Below are 18,803 nucleotides of genomic sequence, written 5' to 3' on the forward strand. Positions count from 1 at the left end.
TAGTTTGTCTCCTTGTTTGGCAATTATGCACTTTTGGAGTCGTAAGTAATTTTCTATTAAATACGCTACCGATTTAATAACAAAACTTTTCAGATTTTTAAACACTTTCGTCGGTTTACCAATTTATTTATTTAGTTTGTCACCTTGTTTGGCAATTATGCACTTTTGGAGTCGTAAGTAATTTTCTGTTAAATACGCCACCGATTTAATAACAAAACTTTTCAGATTTTTAAACATTTTCGTCGGTTTACCAATTTATTTATTTACTTTGTCTCCTTGTTTGGCAATTTATTTATTTAGTGCCCTTATAAAGTGTTGGATAACAGGAACATGCAGAAGTGAGAAAATCGTGTAATTTTATACAATACCATTTTTCGCGATGCGCTCGACGTTAAATGCAGCTAAGGTGAATTTTCCATTTAAAGTCGGCTGCTTTGCTTTAAATAAGTCAACAGATCAATTGAACAATTTTTCTGTTATAAGTCTTTAGAATTTAAATTGGTGTTGATAGCACAGTCGCGGAGTGCGGCGCGGTTGTTGGATGGAGCTCGCAGATTACGGCAATATTGCCCAGTTGAAACATGATTCGGCAATTGCGTTAGACGGAAGATAAATCCACTGGTCGACATTATTTACGTTATTTTAATAAAGAAAATCTTTTATAGTTGGAATATGTAATTATTGTTTGTTGCGTTTTTTTAAATTTTTTGGGAGGATTATGCAGCATTTATGGACCATGCAATTTAATATATTTTTAATGATAAATTATTTTGAAGACCTTAAAAAATTAACTTTGAGTATGCCTTGTAAACAAAAAAACAAACGAGGCGGTGTTTCGTTTCGCCAATCAGAGAGCCCTGTTCATGAATCATTGGAATTTAGTACGTTTACATACCATATTTTGTGTAGTGTTGACTACAGATACCGATACTGAAATTTGAGTGTGAGTCCTCTTGTGGCAAAAAGCGATATCATGTTTCATAAAAATCTTTAATAAAAAATTATATTTTTCACTGGAAATTGGGGACCTATAGGCAACCCGTAGTTCGCATTTGCATTATGGTTGTATTTAGTAACACTGCATTTGGTTGGCAATCTGTTGGGTATTTTATCTGTGGCAGCCTGTTTACGACGGAGGACTAGAGGGAGGATGTTCGCCTCGACGTGAAGCGCAGCGACCGGACTCGTTGGAAAGGCTCCGAGGGAATACCGTATGGCGAGAATTTGGTTTTAATCGAGATTCCCAAGCATCGCACTGTTGTCACATGTCAGATAAACACAGCACCCATAATCAATTCTCGATAAAATTAAGGCCTTGTAGACGTCGAGTAACGTCTTTGGGTGAGCTCCCCACTTATGGTGGGCCAGGACCCTAATGACATTTAATGATTTCCTACACTTTGTGACAACATTCTGTAGATGCTTGGACCACCGTAGCTCCCTGTCAAAGGTAAGTCCCAAAAATTTCATATCTATTAAAAGAGGTAGTGCAAGTATATCGATTTTATTGTATTATATACTTAGTTGTCGAAGTTATACTACTTCTAGAATACATTCGTGTTAATAAAAAATAAGATAGTTACCTAGTATTTTACAACGACATGGTAGTTTTAATCCAATCCAAATATGAAACTAAATTGGTATATACCGCTGGTACGCCTTCCGATGCACACGGTTGAGCACCAAAAGAAATCACGCCCACAGTATACCAACGGGATTCATTTGGATCACTCGTATCTTCAAACATTAACGGGCCTCCTGAATCTCCCTTACATGAGTCTTTACGACCTCCACCTGCACAAATCTGTGTGTTTCCTAATCGAATTTGATTTTTCGCGTATGACCTTGTACAAATGTCTTGACGCACAAGAGGTACTTTGGCTTTTAGCTTTATCGGACTACCCGTTTCTAATGAGACGCTTTAACGAAAATGAACTCAAGCATTTTTTATGGTTTACCTCTTGTTTCTGTTTGTCCCCATCCACTAACAACAAGATCCGCTCCGGGATTGTTCCACTTCGACACTTGGGCGGCTTCTCCTAAGCAGATGGGTTGGACGTCCTCTACGAAAGACGATAGTCAGTCAAAATACAATTTAATTATTACGTAGATACTTGTGTAATTGACTGCCTGATTTAATTTAATCAGTGCAATATCGTTGTATTTACTAGAGGATTCGGCAGTGTAATTCGGATGAGGCGTTGCCGACTCAATGAAAATATCCATATGCGGCAGTGCACAATCTTCGTCTATTTCATCATCGTCGCAATCAACTGGCGTTTCGATGTTGTGTTCCCCTAAACGTACTGCTATCCTGTAACAATGTTGTGATGTCAGAACATGTTGTTTAAAGTTTAAGCTGTGAATATTAAAATACTGTAAAACCAATGTTTGAACGGTCGACTATATTTACCTTCAGCACAGTGATAAGGTGTTTTATCTGTGCCTCCAGTAATAAATTTGCTGTAACGAGCACAGATAGCACCCGTACACCTGCGCATGCCCAAAAGATTATCAGTTCTTACTCTTTTATGCGTAAGAATATGTGTACCAAATTTGGTTCCAACCGGTTCAGCCGTTTAGCCGGAAATGAGAGTACAGACAGACAAACCGACAGACCGACAGACAGCATTGAGATTTTGTTTGATTCCGATCGCTGGTGCTTCAAAACGTGTAGGCCGTAAAAAATCCATAGATATCGCAATCCTTGCAACTATCGGAGACATTGGAAATGATAACCGTATAACATCATAATTATGTAAAATACAAATAACCCTTATTGACCGGGATCACTTGCTCCACTCGCTCTCAAGCTGGCTCTTGTCGCAAACGTAGACTTTCTGTATGATAAGTATCATAATATGCTCGTAAACCTATTCCGTGCCTGAATATACTATGCGTTTTAACGGGACCGGACCGTTTTGAACGGATGACTGCATCCAATGGATTTAAATACGAGCGTTTCACATATCCGGTTGCGTTGCGGCATTGACTAATAGGGGGTCAATGGTTGCGGTCGCCGCAAGCGACCGCAGCTTGCCGCGTTTCAGGCGCTTGTACCAAGACTGTGGCAAGATCAGATCTATGCAAAAGTGGCTAAACCACCGCCTACCGGTTCACGACTACCCATAGCAAGAAAGCTATTACACCAGTAGAGATTATAACATAAAAACACACTAGTCGGTTTTGCCCACGGTCGTATACACATGTCTGGAAACTCTGTCGTTTGAGATGAGGCTCTTACGTCTCGTCAAATTCGTGGTCCTTCGCTTAGCTGCTAGGTGGCGTATGGATCTAAGCATGTTGATTATTTTGAACCGCTTATATAGGTATAAATATCCGTAAAACATACGTCCAGTTGGCGCAGATGGTATAACCTAAAGTCACTAAATATAGAAAGTACCGCAATCCATTGGGCTCGTGTGTTAGAGAGAGAACGCATGATTTTTGCCCAAAAATGGCGGAAGTTACCAGATTCTAGTAACTTTAATGGTAGGGATTGTTCCACCTGTTTGGAGATATCTGTATATATTTTTATAAAACATGACAGTACTTTGAAGTTAGGTTATAAAAAATGACAGCTATTCAGATTTTATTTGTCAATTTTTGTAAGTTGGCAGCAAATTTGCCCAAAAATGGCGGATGATTGCGGTACTTTCTATATTTAGTGACTTTAGTATAACCGTTGGCTTACATCGCAACAACCCAGGTTTAAATCCGAGCCCGTATGCTTTTTTTTCTATACATTGGCCCATATGAATAAAAGGAAGCATATGCTTATATTTGCAAAATTCAAAGTTAATACTCGTAAGAGCCCCTTCATACTGGGCTGCTCAGTAGCGCTGCACCGCGTTCCCGCCAACTACGACAGGCGTCCCATAATATTATGTTTTGTTTTTAGTAGTGGTTGTCAATAATTAAGAATGTGTCGCCATTTTGTATGTAAAAGTTTTTTTTCACTACTGGCGCCTGATGACATGATTATTAACCTTTTTATCCTATACAAGGAGAAACTTACATTTTCTCGCCTGTGTGAGGACGCGAAAGAAGACAATTGCCCGCATGGAGCGAGAAAATTCAATTTTGTCGGCTAGGCGAGAAAAAAAATACGCCTTATGTAAGCTAGATGGCGCGGTTGTAATAAAATGTCTAAAGTCACTAAATATAGAAAGTACCGCAATCCATTGGGCTCGTGTGTTAGAGAGAGAACGCATGATTTTTGCCCAAAAATGGCGGAAGTTACCAGATTCTAGTAACTTTAATGTTAGGGATTGTTCCACCTGTTTGGAGATGTCTGTATAAATTTTTATAAAACATGACAGTACTATGAAGTTAGGTTATAAAAAATTACAGCTATTCAGATTTTATTTGTCAATTTTTTAAAGTTGGCACCAAATTTGCCCAAAATGGCGGATGATTGCGGTACTTTCTATATCTAGTGACTTTAAAAATGTCAAAGAAGTTATTTCTTTTTAATTAAATAAGAAACATAAAATCGTCAACACTGATTTAATAATTAAATTTACCCTATGTTCACTTTATTTTACTGAATTCAAGAATTTATTTAATTACCGCGAACCTACCTATCAATGTTTCGTGAATTTGAATACTTTCCCAATATCACGTGATCAATTCAACGTTTCAAACTTAAGTCCAGGCTGCTTTCCATTTGAGTGAAAGAGGAGCTCTAAACTGTATACCGTGCACGATGCCCTGTGTTCCTTTTAAGAAAGCTTCGAGCTCTGACGCGCCCGAAATTGGATTTCCCTTGTCCCTTCATGCACCACCTATTTGCTTGGGGCTTGTAACACTTTTGTGGTTATTTACGTACTGTGAATGTCAATTCAAATGTGTTAAAAATGAACAACTTGCAAAATGAGCTGCTCCGAACGAACTGCACCAGAGCTTCACGCACTCAAATGGAAAGCAGATCTCCCATTTACTTTCAATAACGAGCATCTGTGTTAATACACTTATCACCAAGATGTACTTTGCACTGTAAGTAGAACACCGCTTATCCGCAATAAGTAGCATTTTAACATACGAGACTACCCCGAAGTTAAATGTGTCCAGTGTGACTGTAAGGAATGAATAAATCTACATATTTATAAAACACATTTTTTTAAAACACAAGATCATCAAGGATTTTAAGTGTGCCCTTTGCGCGTTCGTCACCAAGCATAAATCCAGTCTTAAAAGCATCTAACATTTGACAAGACATGGATCCTGTCAAGGATTTAAAATATAACCGCTGTGATTTTGTCCCTGAAAACACACATTCAATTCAATTTTAAAACACATTTATGACATAATACACAAGACCAGTAATAATTTCAAATGCGCCTGGTATTAATTACAACCCCTTAAATCCCGTTATTTTCTAAGGAAATAATCACGCGCCAGTGTAATGCCGGAAATGTCAACTCAGTTCGCACATGATCGGTATTCTCCAATTTTGTACTCTGCTCTGTTGCACCGTGACTCCCTTCGGTGACTCCGCACTGTGCAATCGCAAGCGCGCTAGAATTTGAATTTGCGTTGAACTGTATTATAAGGGAAAGGGTAAAAAAAAAGGTAAAAAAGAGTAAAAAATATACTCGTGGGCCCACTTAGATTGCACCGTTTCGTAATAGTTATTTACATTGTTAGTGCGGGAACAGTTATTTTGCAGATGAGCGCGAAGTTTGGCGGCGCGAGTGCGCAACTGTTCACGCACGTAACATGTATTCTATTTTTTGCACGGATTAGTTAAATCGAATTTATATAAATTCAAATCCTTTTCGCGAAATTTTTGCGACATTATATAATACTTTTGAAAAAACCAAGTCCTCTACGCCGATAAAGTAGAAATCTAGAAATTTGAATTGTCAATTTTTATTCAAAATTTCTAGTTTGGGTAAACTTTCTGTATAGTTTCACGCAAAAATGTCGTCTGATGAAGAGAATTTTATTAATTGCACACCGCCAGAGGTTCGTGCAATTGCCAATGCAGCAGTTAGTAGCTTACTACCTGTAAAATCGGCACCGAGGTATGAAAAAGCTTACAATGCTTTCATTGAATGGTGTAAAGGTAATAATATAAAAAATTACACGGAAAACTGTGTATTGGCCTATTTTAAAAATATAAGTGACCACAAAAAGTCATTGTGGTCAATATACAGTATGGTAAAATCGTGTCTTTACATTAAACATAACGTCGACATATCCAAATATGCGAACCTAATAGCATTTCTGAAACGAGCTACAGAACGTCATACGCCAAAGAAATCCAAAATCCTTGATGAAGATCACATTTTAAAATTCCTAAAAGATGCGCCTGATTCAACTTATTTACTAATGAAGGTAATGAATCACTATTTATTAAATTATACATTTTAAAGGGCATTCCCACAGGTAGTATTAATTATGGGTATTTCCGGAGCATGTCGCAGAGAGGAACTGTGCAAAATGTTAATACATCACATCAATGTTAAAGATGACATAATAGTGGTTTCCGTACCTGAAACAAAAACTGGTTTTAAAAGAGAGTTTGTGGTAATAAAGACTGAATGGCTCGAGATTGTTAAACAATACGTGAAAGTCAGATCCTTGATAAAAACTGCCAACGATCGTTTGTTTTTAACATTTCGTAATGGCAAATGTATAAACTCACCCGTTGGATTAAATACCATCGGGAAAGTCCCATCCCAAATTGCCAAATATTTGAATTTGCAAGATCCACAGGAATATACAGGTCACTGCTTTCGTAGAAGCAGTGCTACTTTGTTGGCTAACAAAGGTGCGGATTTTTTGTCTGTTAAAAGACATGGTGGATGGAGATCTTCCGCAGTCGTAGAAGGTTATGTTGAAGAGTCTATCCAAAACAAGATACAGACCGCACAAACATTAACTTCTGTGGCAGGACCATCCGATGATTCCCAAGTGCATCGTTCCGACGAAGTTCATAATCAGAGTTTGAGTAATATAGTTAGAAATGAAAGTACACTTGGAGTTTCTGGTGTTTCGATTGGGTCTTGCACTAACTGCACAATAACTGTAAATGTTTACAATAATAATTAAATTATGATAGTTGAATGATAGTTATACTTACTCGTTATTTTGTTTATTAAATCACTTACTGCCTAGCCTTTTCCTTTTTAATTACAAGATTTATACAAAGAAATACAGGTTCATTAGAAGCAATAAGTAAGGTTAGGTTAATAAGTTAGAACTTTGCTTCGTCGTCGGCGCCGCGCCGTGGTTTTTAACAAGCTGAACAAAATTTATAATAGATGGCAGCACGTTACTTGAGGTGATTTATAGGATTTTATAAACGAAATTTTTGATTTATTTTTGCCCTTATAACACGGGGAATTATGTAAAGTGTATTTATATTTTCTTTTTTACTTTTCCATTGCATTACTTATTAGTTTATGATCCGCACTAAATAGATAATTTCGTTGCATTTTCAAGCACTAGTGCGCGAAAGTAGATAGTCAATTGTAAAATTGAAGTTCCCGACGTTCGTGTTTTATTGGGAAAACACGATTTAGAACGAAGGAGTGCAAAAAATTTTTTTCGCGTAGTCAGCAGGAAACGTGGAAATAAACAAAACAAATGCGTGCACGTTGACGCGTTAAAGCAAATCCAAATTCAAGCGCTTCCGGTCGGACGTTGTTGAGGGATTAATTTTAAATGTAAGTGTATAGGATAAAAAATATTGTGTGCACCACGGCACGAAAGTTGTTTTCCGGGCCTCAGGAAGTGGCCAGCCTCGGCTGCGCCTCGCCTGGCCATATCTTCCTTCGCCCTGGAAAACAACCACTTTCCCGCCTTGGTACACAAAGTACTATTTTTCCACTTGTAAAGTAGGCTTTCTCGGCATTTGTTCAAAGTGGTTAATAATGTGGACATTATTATATAAATATAAATATATATAAAGTATAAATTTAATATACGTCAAGGCAAATAATAAAAAGATATCGCTGTTTTTTTAGGTAATTCCAAGGCATATCTGATTTATTGTAAAATGAACCTTTTTATTTTGTCGATTTCTACGGTTTTGAAAAACGGAAAATTATGTGTAATAGTATGAACAGATGCAGTATTTTTTTCTCTGAAAAAACTTCTTTAGACTTTTGCTCTAAAATAATTAGGGGAGCTAGTAATTGACTATAAAGGAATTAGCATTGAAATCCCTATGCTGCGTCGCGCTAGGCACCACCCTGTATACCACGGTAGAGAAGTCTATTATTGCCTTCGCACCTTACACCCCTCGGCGCAAGCGCCTCGAGATGTAATCTTGGTGCTCAAGCAATAATACTGTACTTCTCTACCTTGATATATAATGTACTATTTTCACTTATAATTGCACAAGAGGTTTGTATTTTACCGAGTAAATTTGGGTTATTTAGGTAATGAAAATCTGTTGCCTAGCAATTAGACGAGAAAAATGTCAACTAATAAAAATGCGACATCGCAGATGGAGCATTTATAGGTTGACAGTTTTTCGAGTTCAATTGCTAAAAGGAAACATATTTGAATTGCAACAACCCAAATTTACTCGGTTTCAATACAAACCTCGAGTGTAATTCGGCAGGACAATTTAACGAACAAGAAATTCACCAAACTAATCAATTATTGACAGACGTCAAACTAGTCATATGGGAAAGGATAATGCGATAATTGGTCCGAAAATGAATAAGTGAAAAAACCACTAGTGCATTTGTCGCTGGAAAAGTTGCAGGTAACTTTTGCCGCTGTCAAAGTGACAATTGCACTGCGGCTTATGCGATTTTTTATACATGAGTTGAATTGCCAAATAGCTATTTATAGTCGGAGCAACGTATACTTGGGTATGGCTTATTTTTAAAATCAAGTGGTTTAATATTCAGGCGACGTCTGTCGACGGTTAATCGACGTGTTGTTATAATGCGCACCGGTAAATGTCTCCACTGTAATCTGTCAAATGGTGAATGTGGAATCGTGATACGCCCCGTCCGTTTGAAAACTTAAGGAGATTATTTTCATATAAGAAGAGTAATAATTTGACGTGTGGTGGTGAATTATCAAAGTAGAAGAAATGTTATAATTACCTACGTCTGCGCGCTGATTGTAACATACCCTTCGCCTTGCCTAAGTAAACAAGATATCCTAACTTTAAGTATTAATTATTACATTATATTTCAGATGGGTTACTGGCAATTCGTGTTAATCTCAAATACATATTGAATTTGAAGCTTTAGAACAGGCAAAACAGTGTAGTGACATTTTACTTAACCAGTGTCCTATAATTATATGCGCATGTAAAAATGACAATATTTTAAGCAAGTGTATATCAGTATATATGTATAAACAAACACATTTTTAATTTCACAACAATTGTATATTACCAATTAAACACTCCGCAAATGACCAGATGTTTTTAAAGAAACCGTTTCTTGATGTACCTATGTATCGTAAAAACATAAAAATATGGAATAACCAGGTACACGCGAAATGTCAAATGACAGACAAAAAATTAATGCATCAAATGCAAGACGTACGTTTTGGACCGGCAATATGAATTTGCACAGCAGACTCAAGTTGCGAATTGCCATCCTTTTCTAATAAGCTGCAGTATGTGTCAGACTGTAAGAGACAAAGTGACCAGTAAGTTAATTATTACGATATACATCGATGAGTCATACCCAAGTACAGACGGCGCAGACAATATGTAACAAGTTGTACACGCCAAAGATAAAATTTGCAAAGTGTTGCATACAAGGTTTTTTGTAATTTCGTCAAGAAATTGATATGAAATAGGTAATATAATGGGAAGAGAACTTTATTTTAAGATTGAATACTCATAGTAGGGGAGCTAGCACGAAATCCACTGAACGAGAATGATCAAAATTTTAACCGATGGAGTTCCATTTTGCCCTATCAGAGTATGCTAAAATCGATCGTCTGCCGCCTCAGGTCATACGACTTAAGGCGCTGCGGGTACTTCTTGTGGTACCAATTCTGAAAGGTTGTTTTTCGAGAAAATAAGTTATACACTAAATGAAAACGTTGATAATAGCTCTTAAAAAAACATTTAAAAAAATCGCGCACATTTGATAACTCCGTAAAAAAACAATTCTTAGTCGGTTTTTCACGAACTTTGTACGGATATAACTAGGTTACCGTTGGAAGAATGAAGCTGATTTTTTTTACAGACTAATGGTAGGTACAGCCAATGACTATGAGAGTGTTTCTTTTTTAAATTTTTTCTCTAATTATAAGATATCTTATAATGTTAAGCTAATAAGATAATCTTGTAATTAGAGACAAAATTTAAAAACGAAACACCGTTAAGTCATTAGTAGTACATATCATGAGTCTGTAAAAAAAATCAGCTTCATTCGTCCCACCGTAACCTAGTTATATCCGTAGAAAGTTCGTGAAAAACCGACTAAGAATTGTTTTTTTACGGAGTTACCAAATGCGCGGGATTTTTTTAAATATTTTTTTAAGAGCTATTATCAACGTTTTCATTTGGTATATAACTTATTTTTTAGAAAAACAACCTTTCAGAATTGGTACCACAAGAAGTACCCGCAGCGCCTTAAGTCGTATGACCTGAGGCGACAGACGATCGATTTTAGCATACTCTGATAGGGCAAAATGGAACACCATCGGTTAAAATTTTGATCATTCTCGTTCAGTGGATTTCGTGTTAGCTCCCCTACTATCATGTATTATCGAAATATACCTAATGCGTTGCTATGGATAAGTACTGCCTGTCATCTTGGTTTGAAGCTTCCTCGTTTCGCGTCTTTTATGTTTCAATCGCGTTTGGGAACTTTTTGCTATAGGGTTTTCGCTATAAAAAGCGTTGCACGTCATTGATTTGATGACATCAACAATACACGGCATTGCCAAATATTTCTAAGGTATGCTGATATATTAATCTTTTATTAAGGAAACACTTTTAGGTTATGTTTCTACCATCCAGATTCCAGAGGAACTAGAAAATTCAGAGATCATTTTTTGGGCTCCCTGTGTGAAACCAACCTACTGTGCATCAATAAAACCCATTCCTACTGTGCTGTGACGAGTTCAAGGAAAGTGCAGTCCACTAAGTGTAGTACTATTAGCATTTTGTTTATAACGTATCGCTGCCGTTGTGAGCAGAAAGATGAGGAATGTGGGCATTGCGGCATTATGTAAATGTTTCGGTAGTTATAAACCATTGCATAGCCATAGGCCATCAGCAAATAAATATCAAGTTAATGCTTGCTTGAAATCTTGACTGATTTTACGTTATTTGACCAACTCTTGCTGTAGTGGAATTTGAGACTAGTAAGTTCAACCGAGACAAAAAAAAACACAAAAAATTTTATTGAACTAAGTATACATAAAATGATAATTAACATAAACTGATATGATCGTAAAAAGGTGAAAGATACTTTTCAGACTACGTAACATTCCATTTTGTTAACAAAAAACAAAATAAATTTTAATACACAGTTCTCGTGACTTAGGTAATTGCAGTTTTATTTATTGTCCAGTTAATCGTCATCACTCAACTATCATTTTCACCCAGTTTATAATTGGGGCCATTTCTGCAATATCCAATTGTTTTTCGCGTTCATACCATTCCTTTATTAACTTTTCGGTGTGATTAATTGAATTTTTCCACATTTCTGAGGTTACAATCGCAAGTTTATTGTGTAACGAATCTTGAAAATCTGCTTTTCTCCACGAGTTGTTCGGATTTTGTGTCAATAAGGTGCTGTGGTAAGAAGCATTGTCCAATACGATAACACTATTGGTTCTTCTAAATTTACTAATAATTGTTTTTCAAACGAATGTAAAAAGTTTTCACGATTCATTTCTCCGTGGTAATCGCCAGTACTTTTAGATGCAAATACAAGATCTGCGATATCAAAGCTTCGTTTTGTTTAAAAGCTTGGGAAATTCTGCTGACCGTAGAAATGTTTAAATGTAATGCTGCCGCAACACGCTGAAGGTAATCACAATTAGTAGAAGTAGTCAGAAGTAATTGAAACCATTCTTACCTCTCGAACTGAACCTAATGGTAATAAGGAACCCCCATTATCTCGTTCCTGTTCAAAATATTGAATTAAAGAGTCAAGGAGTTCCTTCACTTTACTTTACTGATCAAATGTTTCGGCATTGTGGCGAGTACAAATGCAAATAACGGTAGAATGTACACAAACAGCAATTTTGTTCTGAACAGAACACATTTTTTTGCACTAAGAGTGAAGATGAATAATAACAACAACCACAAGAATAACCGAAAACTTTCACATGCAAAAACCGAACAAAAGTGTCAAATGTCAACAAACATTACAAATAACGTTTGGCAACATTGTAAAAAAAATTCCGAATCTGCCAACTTATTCTCCCAAAAAGTAACTAAATAATAATGAATATAAATCCGTCAAATCTTGATTTAAATTGGCATGCCATTTTCTTCTGTTGATGACGTGCAACGCTATTTATAGCGAAAACCCTATAGCAAAATGAACTATTCCCATGAAAATGTAAGTATTTCATTCGACGTTGAAGCGGCTGCAGAAGAAACTAGTTTGTAATTACTTTCTCCGACTTCACATTCAGCATGGTGTAGAACTAATGTACCAGTGCGCCAATTTAGTCAAAATGTCAAAATGTGACACTTGTGGCTAAATGACGGCTCTTTAAAAACCGAAAACGCCAACTAAATTTAAGTATTTCATAACGAAATTACAAAAATAATTTAATTGCGCTGTATAATACAATTAAGCAAATAATTACCAATATATTTTTTCACAATAATAAATTTATACGCATAGATTGAAATATAATGCAAATCCTTTGTGTGAGATATTTGGTTACTCAAGCACTTTTTCCAGAAATCAAACACACGTTAAATTTAGGTCCAAAAAATTCAATTCATTCAACATTTACACGTCTCTGTATTTCCGCTTGCCCAGATACCTATAGGTACTTATTTATCATATCAAGTATATTGCCATCCTGCTGTGTAAACAATGTCAGATTGGGACGTTGTTGTTTGGATTAAAGCATTTGGAATGAACTCGGGTGTTTAATTTAATTCTTATAATGCAATTTTGTCGTGGGTCTAGTTGTGAATTAACACAAAACAGTTTTGCGAATTAAGTTCGTAGGCAAGGTCTTGTTTGTTTACTTTCTTTATAAACGATAGAGTATTTCTTGGAATTGTTCAGATTAAGTAAATCTTGTACCTCAATTTTATTCGTTACCAATGTGCTCGTTTGTGACAGTCTGGATGTGATATATTAGGCTTTTCGCTTATTATAGAAAGGTAATTGTTAGGGATAAAACGGCATTTTAATCAGTAAGAAAAGACTTTCATGTCAACCTCCATCTGTGAGGGTCATTTTATTACGTAGGCCATGCCATGCCTTTTCCAAAATTTTAATTTTATAATTGTTATGTCATCTTTCACTCTTAACTTTAATCAATATATTTCGTGTCCTGATGAAGTGACTAACCAGTCACGAAAATTTGACTTTGAAATAAACTCTTGTAACCTGCATGAGTGTCTGGAAGCCGATACTCAATGGTTTAACTAACGTGTAGTAAACCTACCGGCAAGTACTCCTTGTGGTCATTATAGAACTGCGTTGGTGTAGATAAGGAAATTCTAAGAATTGTTGTGGCCGTGACAATCTGCGTGTCGGTGGTAAGGTCCATCGTATTGGTTGATTCAGTCACTATGCAGTTGTTATTGGTTGTTGAATAGACAAATTAAGTGGGAAAATCGTTGAAATATCTGGAGGACGCGGAAAGAAGAGATTATTTTGCCATATTCGGGACGGAGTGCGTTTCTTTAGAAGATTTCTTTTGTTAATTTTGGGGCCGGTTTGCTGTCCGAAGAAGTAACTTTTTTTTCGTAAAATGTTCAGGGTAGAACAAAGTTATGTTCCGGTTATAAAGAAAACGGTGTTTGTTTTGCCAGTTCGAGGCCGAGTATGCGGTGGCTTTAGAAGAAAATTGTTATCAAGTTCGAGATTTATTTATAAAGTCCAATGCTGCCGAGTTTTTTGTCGTTTTGTTGTATTCGAAGAAAGCACAAGTGCGATCATTTTGAGTTAATTTCTACGGAACGCGGACGGCGATTTCAAGTTGTCGATGAGTGGTTTGCGTTAACGAAAGGTAAGGATCAGCGCCACAGCAACTATGTCGGGGAAAATGAAGTAGCAAAACCAAGTTCTTTGTGTCACGGGTTTTCAGGTATTTCTTGGTAACTGTTATAATGTTTGTGTTTGAGCACCACGTGGGTTGTGGTTATTTGGACATTGTGGCCCAATTGTGTTTTAACAGGATTGTAATGGTTGTTTTCAATGTGTACGTGTAAAAAAGTTGTGTGTTCATTGGGACCCTTTAACGATGAAAAGAGAAGTCTTTTGCTCTATTACGATTAATTTTATTGATTCACGCCCAAAGTTCATTTTGAGTGTTTGTCAAAATTTGATAACAGACAGTTTGGAATTTAACGATTTTGATCTTGACCAATGTCTGCCGAGAATCAGAAATTTAAGGTCTGAATTAAATTAATCGGCTGTATTGGGGTGCGGATCTGTACCGAGAAAAATTTTCATGAAATTTATTTCAAAAAAGATTTTCGGAATTTTCTGAGGGGGACTACTCCGTACGACTACAAGGTTGAATATTCTTAGGGCGAATTCCTCTGTGGGATTATGGTTGATGAGGTATGCCGTCCGTTGTAGGTTGCGAGTGTATAAAACGTATTTCACTAGCACCCAATTGTAGAGACGTACTGATAGTCCCGACTAATTCCTACCTTTGCAATGTAAAATAACCCAACATTTTCGGAAGCATTCAATAGGACCGGTAATAAAGGGAGGCCATTCTGGTTAGGCCCGATGCACAAGTCCGGTTTTTTACAAACGGTCGGACGTGTGCAGCAATGTAACAGAGGCCGTAGTACGGTTGCGGCGCGGCTGCGGCCTAGTAGTGCAGCGGAGAGAGCCGCGAAATCGTTCAAAAATTTTTTTGGGAGTAGAAAGAATTGGGACCCACACCATTTTGTTTAGAAATGTTTGAACCTTCAGAATCTCCTTTACGACATTTTCCCGTGGTCCTGACAAAAGTTATAGGCCGCTAAAGTTGAACTTTACTCATTTTCGCGCGCGCGACTAGACCACCGAAAGTATTTATTTTCCCAGCAACTAAGCGATATACATCAATATTTCCTTTTGTAAAATGAAAGTACATTTATAGCAGAATTTAAAGCATTCATATTTACCTACCTTGTTATGCACAGTTTTTAGAAAAATGACTTCCAAAATTCGTGTAGCAGATGAAAAGTGCGCACTTTGAACTCTCATAACTTTTTATTCACGATATCGATTTCCAATATTTATAGCTCATTCGATGCTCCAAAGCATTGTGATTATTTTATTTTCTATAACATTACCGTGAATTTTTCATAATAAAAAAGTTACGGTCATTTAAGTAAAAACCTACCGACCTCGCTGAGTCGGGAGTCGCGAGTGAGACGAAGAGGGAAGGATAGTCAGTAGTGTTAGCTAAACAAGGAGCGATGCGTAAGAGGTTCTACTTTACTCCGAATACCAAAACTAGCTATTTAGGCCGTTTAGTCGTTTACAAATGCATTCCGTCGAGTTGAATTGTAAAATCTCAAACAATTCATTAACTCCATGTATCTCAGTTCTTTGGTGAAATATATAGGTACAAATAGGTACCTTTCCCTGTAAATTTTGGGGGTTACTCCACATTAGGTATCTCTTGTCCTCTGCCGTGTATTGCAAGATCAGCAGTGACAACGGTATGATTTTTGTCCCAAAGATTCAGGCTTGTTTTTTGATTTCACTAGACGATGGTTAGGATGGTATTGTAGCTCGTTGGTGGAGAATTCAAAAACGGCATACATATATTGAATGGTAGATACCGGAACTTACTTAGGATTATCAGAATGTACTTAGGCTGTTAAAGTCAATTATCTGGTCGTTATCTAGTGATAAACGAGGAATTTGGATTTCTTCTGCCGATGTATCTCGCTTTTGAAAAAGGACTGTGCGTTGAATTTTTTTCGTCTGTTTCCACAGAATATGGCCTACTTATTCTTATTCTGTGACTGTTTCCTCATTGATGTCGAAGTTATTAATGCTCGCTGTGATAAAATTATCATTTTTTATTTGACAAATTTTTGTGAAATGTAGGTAGACACCCTTAGCAGAACATGTAATATTGGCGTTTACTATACTTGTTATGCCACTGTCGGAGAACATTTTCTGACTCGAAAGACCAATTTGCAAATGAGTGTAAATTTTGTTTGAAAAATGACCTTAAGAAAAACTGTTCAACAATTTTGTTCCGTATGTACCTACACAACAAACTTCGTGGAATTTTGTCAATTTTCGTTGTCCGGCCAACAATTGCAGTGGAATTATTTTTTTCGAATTTTCAAAAACTAATTTCAGATTCGTGATTTTTATAGGTATTCAAAAACCACCAGATACCAAATTTCGTCGAAATCAACATTTTTTCGCACCCCTATTGAGGGGTGTGCCCTTTTGTGGTAAGAATTTTGAGAAATTATTTGCAAAACCGGAAAGGGCATACAGCAAAACCTATTCAAAGACTTACCACCAGTCTCTGTAACTGTTGCTAAGAAAAAAATTAAAGGAGAAATGGAAACTTTTACCACTTTTTTTAGGGTGGCTCCTAAACGAATACATGAAGTTACTGAATATTTTGAGATTTTACAATGCAACTCGGCGGAATGCATTTGTAACCGGCCTAAATAGCTAGTTTTGGTATTCGGAGGGAAATTTCATAGTAAAGTAGAACCTCTTACGCATCGCTCCTTGTTGCGCGAACGCTGCTGACTATCCTTCCCTCTCCGTCTCACTCGCGATTCCCGACTCGGCGAGGTGGGTAGGTTTTTACTTAAATGACCGTAACTTTTTTATTATGAAAAATTCACGGTAATGTTATAGAAAATTAAATAATCACAATGCTTTGGAGCATCGAATGAGCTATTAATATTGGAAATCGATATCGTGAAATAAAAAGTTATGAGAGTTCAAATTGCGCACTTTTCATCTGCTACACGAATTTTGGAAGTTGACGGTCATTTTTCTAAAAACTGTGCATAACAAGGTAGGTAAATATGAATGCTTTAGATTCTGCTATAAATGTACTTTCATTTTACAAAAGGAATTATTGATGTATATGCTTAGTTGCTGAGAAAATAAATACTTTCGGTGGTCTAGTCGCGCGCGCGAAAATGAGTAAAGTTTAACTTTAACGGCCTATAACTTTTGTCAGGACCACGGGAAAATGTCGTAAAACGAGATTCTGAAGGTTCAAACATTTCTGAACAAAATGGTGTGGGTCCCAATTCTTTCTACTCCGAAAAAAAAAACTACCTTAAATAAGCGAGTTAGCGCCGGCTCTCCGCTGCACTATAGTGGAACGGCACCGTACCATGTGTGCATTCTCCCATCTGATAGGTACTGTGTAGTTCAGACCGCAAATGCGGCACCGCAACTAAAAAAAGCGGACGTGTGCATCGGGTCTAGGTAAACACAGATGATTTGAAAATTTACACGTTTCTCATCCAAACCGATACAAACGTTTCTCTGGAAAATCCATCACATTACTTGTACTTACAATTTGCCAACTTTTCTCATTGACGGGCCAGTAACACAATGTGCAGCAGTAAGGACGTACTTCTGACTGATTAGTACTCCACCACAGGCTAGGCCTGGACCTTTTTCTGAAATGGAAAAATTATGAAACGGGATGGACATTACTTACGGCCACCTGTTTGATAAATTAACAATGCCATCCAAGGAAATTCGTGTAGGTCAGTTATAGTTCCTCCAAATATTCTGTTACCCGGGTACTGGATTCCACATTGTACATGGTCGTTTTGTGATATCCGCACGGATTTCTTAATTCGTTTAGAATTTTTAAAGTGTGTAGATGTGGTTGGGCAACACACCTTGAAGTAATCACATTGATCTTTAGACGTGTTTAAAGAAATCCTACTCGCCAGATGGTGCCGCTGTAGTTCAGGGCACTGTTTAAGATCGACGCATTTTCCGATTTCGTTATACGGTAAGGAACAACTTTGGAATCCTACAACCCGGTACACAATCGAGAAATAACTACTTAGAAAATGAACTCACCATACGTCAGTATAATACATGTCGAAATTAAAAATGGTCCTCTAACATTCAACATCGCCGTGTCACAACAACCTTCGCTTAGTAATGGAAGTCCAGTAATGGTAACTAACGGGACATTAAAACAAAAAGTAATTGGTAGAAGTCACGACCTAAAAATTAGTTCATTTCTTGGTAGTTTTGTCAACGATATTAACAAACTAATGGCAAAACTGTCTAAACACAGACGTTTAATTGGGTCAGATAAATACAAATTATCATAACCAGTGATTGGCGTATATTACAATTAATGCCCGGTTTCACAAGTGATTCAAAATATAGATAGTTAACTCATCTTCGATTATTAGGTTAGATGTTTATCGTTCTATTATTTTTAATCGTTGAATAAACCTAATCGTTTGTGAAATCGTGCACAAATCTTAATCCGAATCAAGCCGTTAACCTTATTCATACGATAAATCAAGAATGTGAAGTTGTGGCATTGCAAACCTATAATATGCTTTGTTTGCTTAGTTCGCATGTTATTAGTGTATGTATGTACAAGGGTCGGTCGAAAAGTTTTTGGAAGTATTCGCCTTCATCACATATTTGCATTCGGTCGAGTCAATTTGTGACATTTTCCACTCT

The 18,803-nt window shown here is 36.8% G+C and overlaps 1 protein-coding gene and 1 long non-coding RNA gene across 2 annotated transcripts; one reads left to right on the forward strand and one right to left on the reverse strand.

The window, feature by feature from the left end:
- Positions 1-1,488: 1,488 nt before the first annotated feature.
- On the reverse strand, positions 1,489-18,501 carry LOC116163273 (serine protease easter-like). Its single transcript, XM_031477144.1, has 6 exons — positions 18,180-18,501; positions 17,812-18,129; positions 17,659-17,764; positions 2,115-2,314; positions 1,959-2,063; positions 1,489-1,908 (listed from the first exon to the last, which is right to left on the reverse strand). The coding sequence occupies exons 1-6, from the start codon at positions 18,232-18,234 to the stop codon at positions 1,592-1,594; spliced, it is 1,101 nt and encodes a 366-aa protein (XP_031333004.1). The 5' UTR covers positions 18,235-18,501; the 3' UTR covers positions 1,489-1,591.
- Positions 8,874-9,393, forward strand: LOC116163277. The gene is made up of 2 exons (XR_004143717.1): positions 8,874-9,118; positions 9,169-9,393. It is a non-coding gene; the product is annotated as an uncharacterized LOC116163277 (long non-coding RNA).
- Positions 18,502-18,803: the final 302 nt, after the last annotated feature.

This window comes from Photinus pyralis, unplaced genomic scaffold (assembly GCF_008802855.1).
Source record: "Photinus pyralis isolate 1611_PpyrPB1 unplaced genomic scaffold, Ppyr1.3 Ppyr1.4_LG2, whole genome shotgun sequence".
NCBI classification, from domain to species: domain Eukaryota; kingdom Metazoa; phylum Arthropoda; class Insecta; order Coleoptera; family Lampyridae; genus Photinus; species Photinus pyralis.

Excerpts from the sequence above, each read along its gene's own strand:
- LOC116163273 (XM_031477144.1), bottom strand. The coding sequence starts at position 18,234 with ATGTTGAATGTTAGAGGACCATTTTTAATTTCGACATGTATTATACTG. Across the intron at positions 2,315-17,658 it reads ATGAGAAAAGTTGGCAAATT|GATAGCAGTACGTTTAGGGG; the intron begins GTAAGTACAAGT and ends ACATTGTTACAG. Across the intron at positions 2,064-2,114 it reads TCAGGCAGTCAATTACACAA|AGGACGTCCAACCCATCTGC; the intron begins GTATCTACGTAA and ends CGTCTTTCGTAG.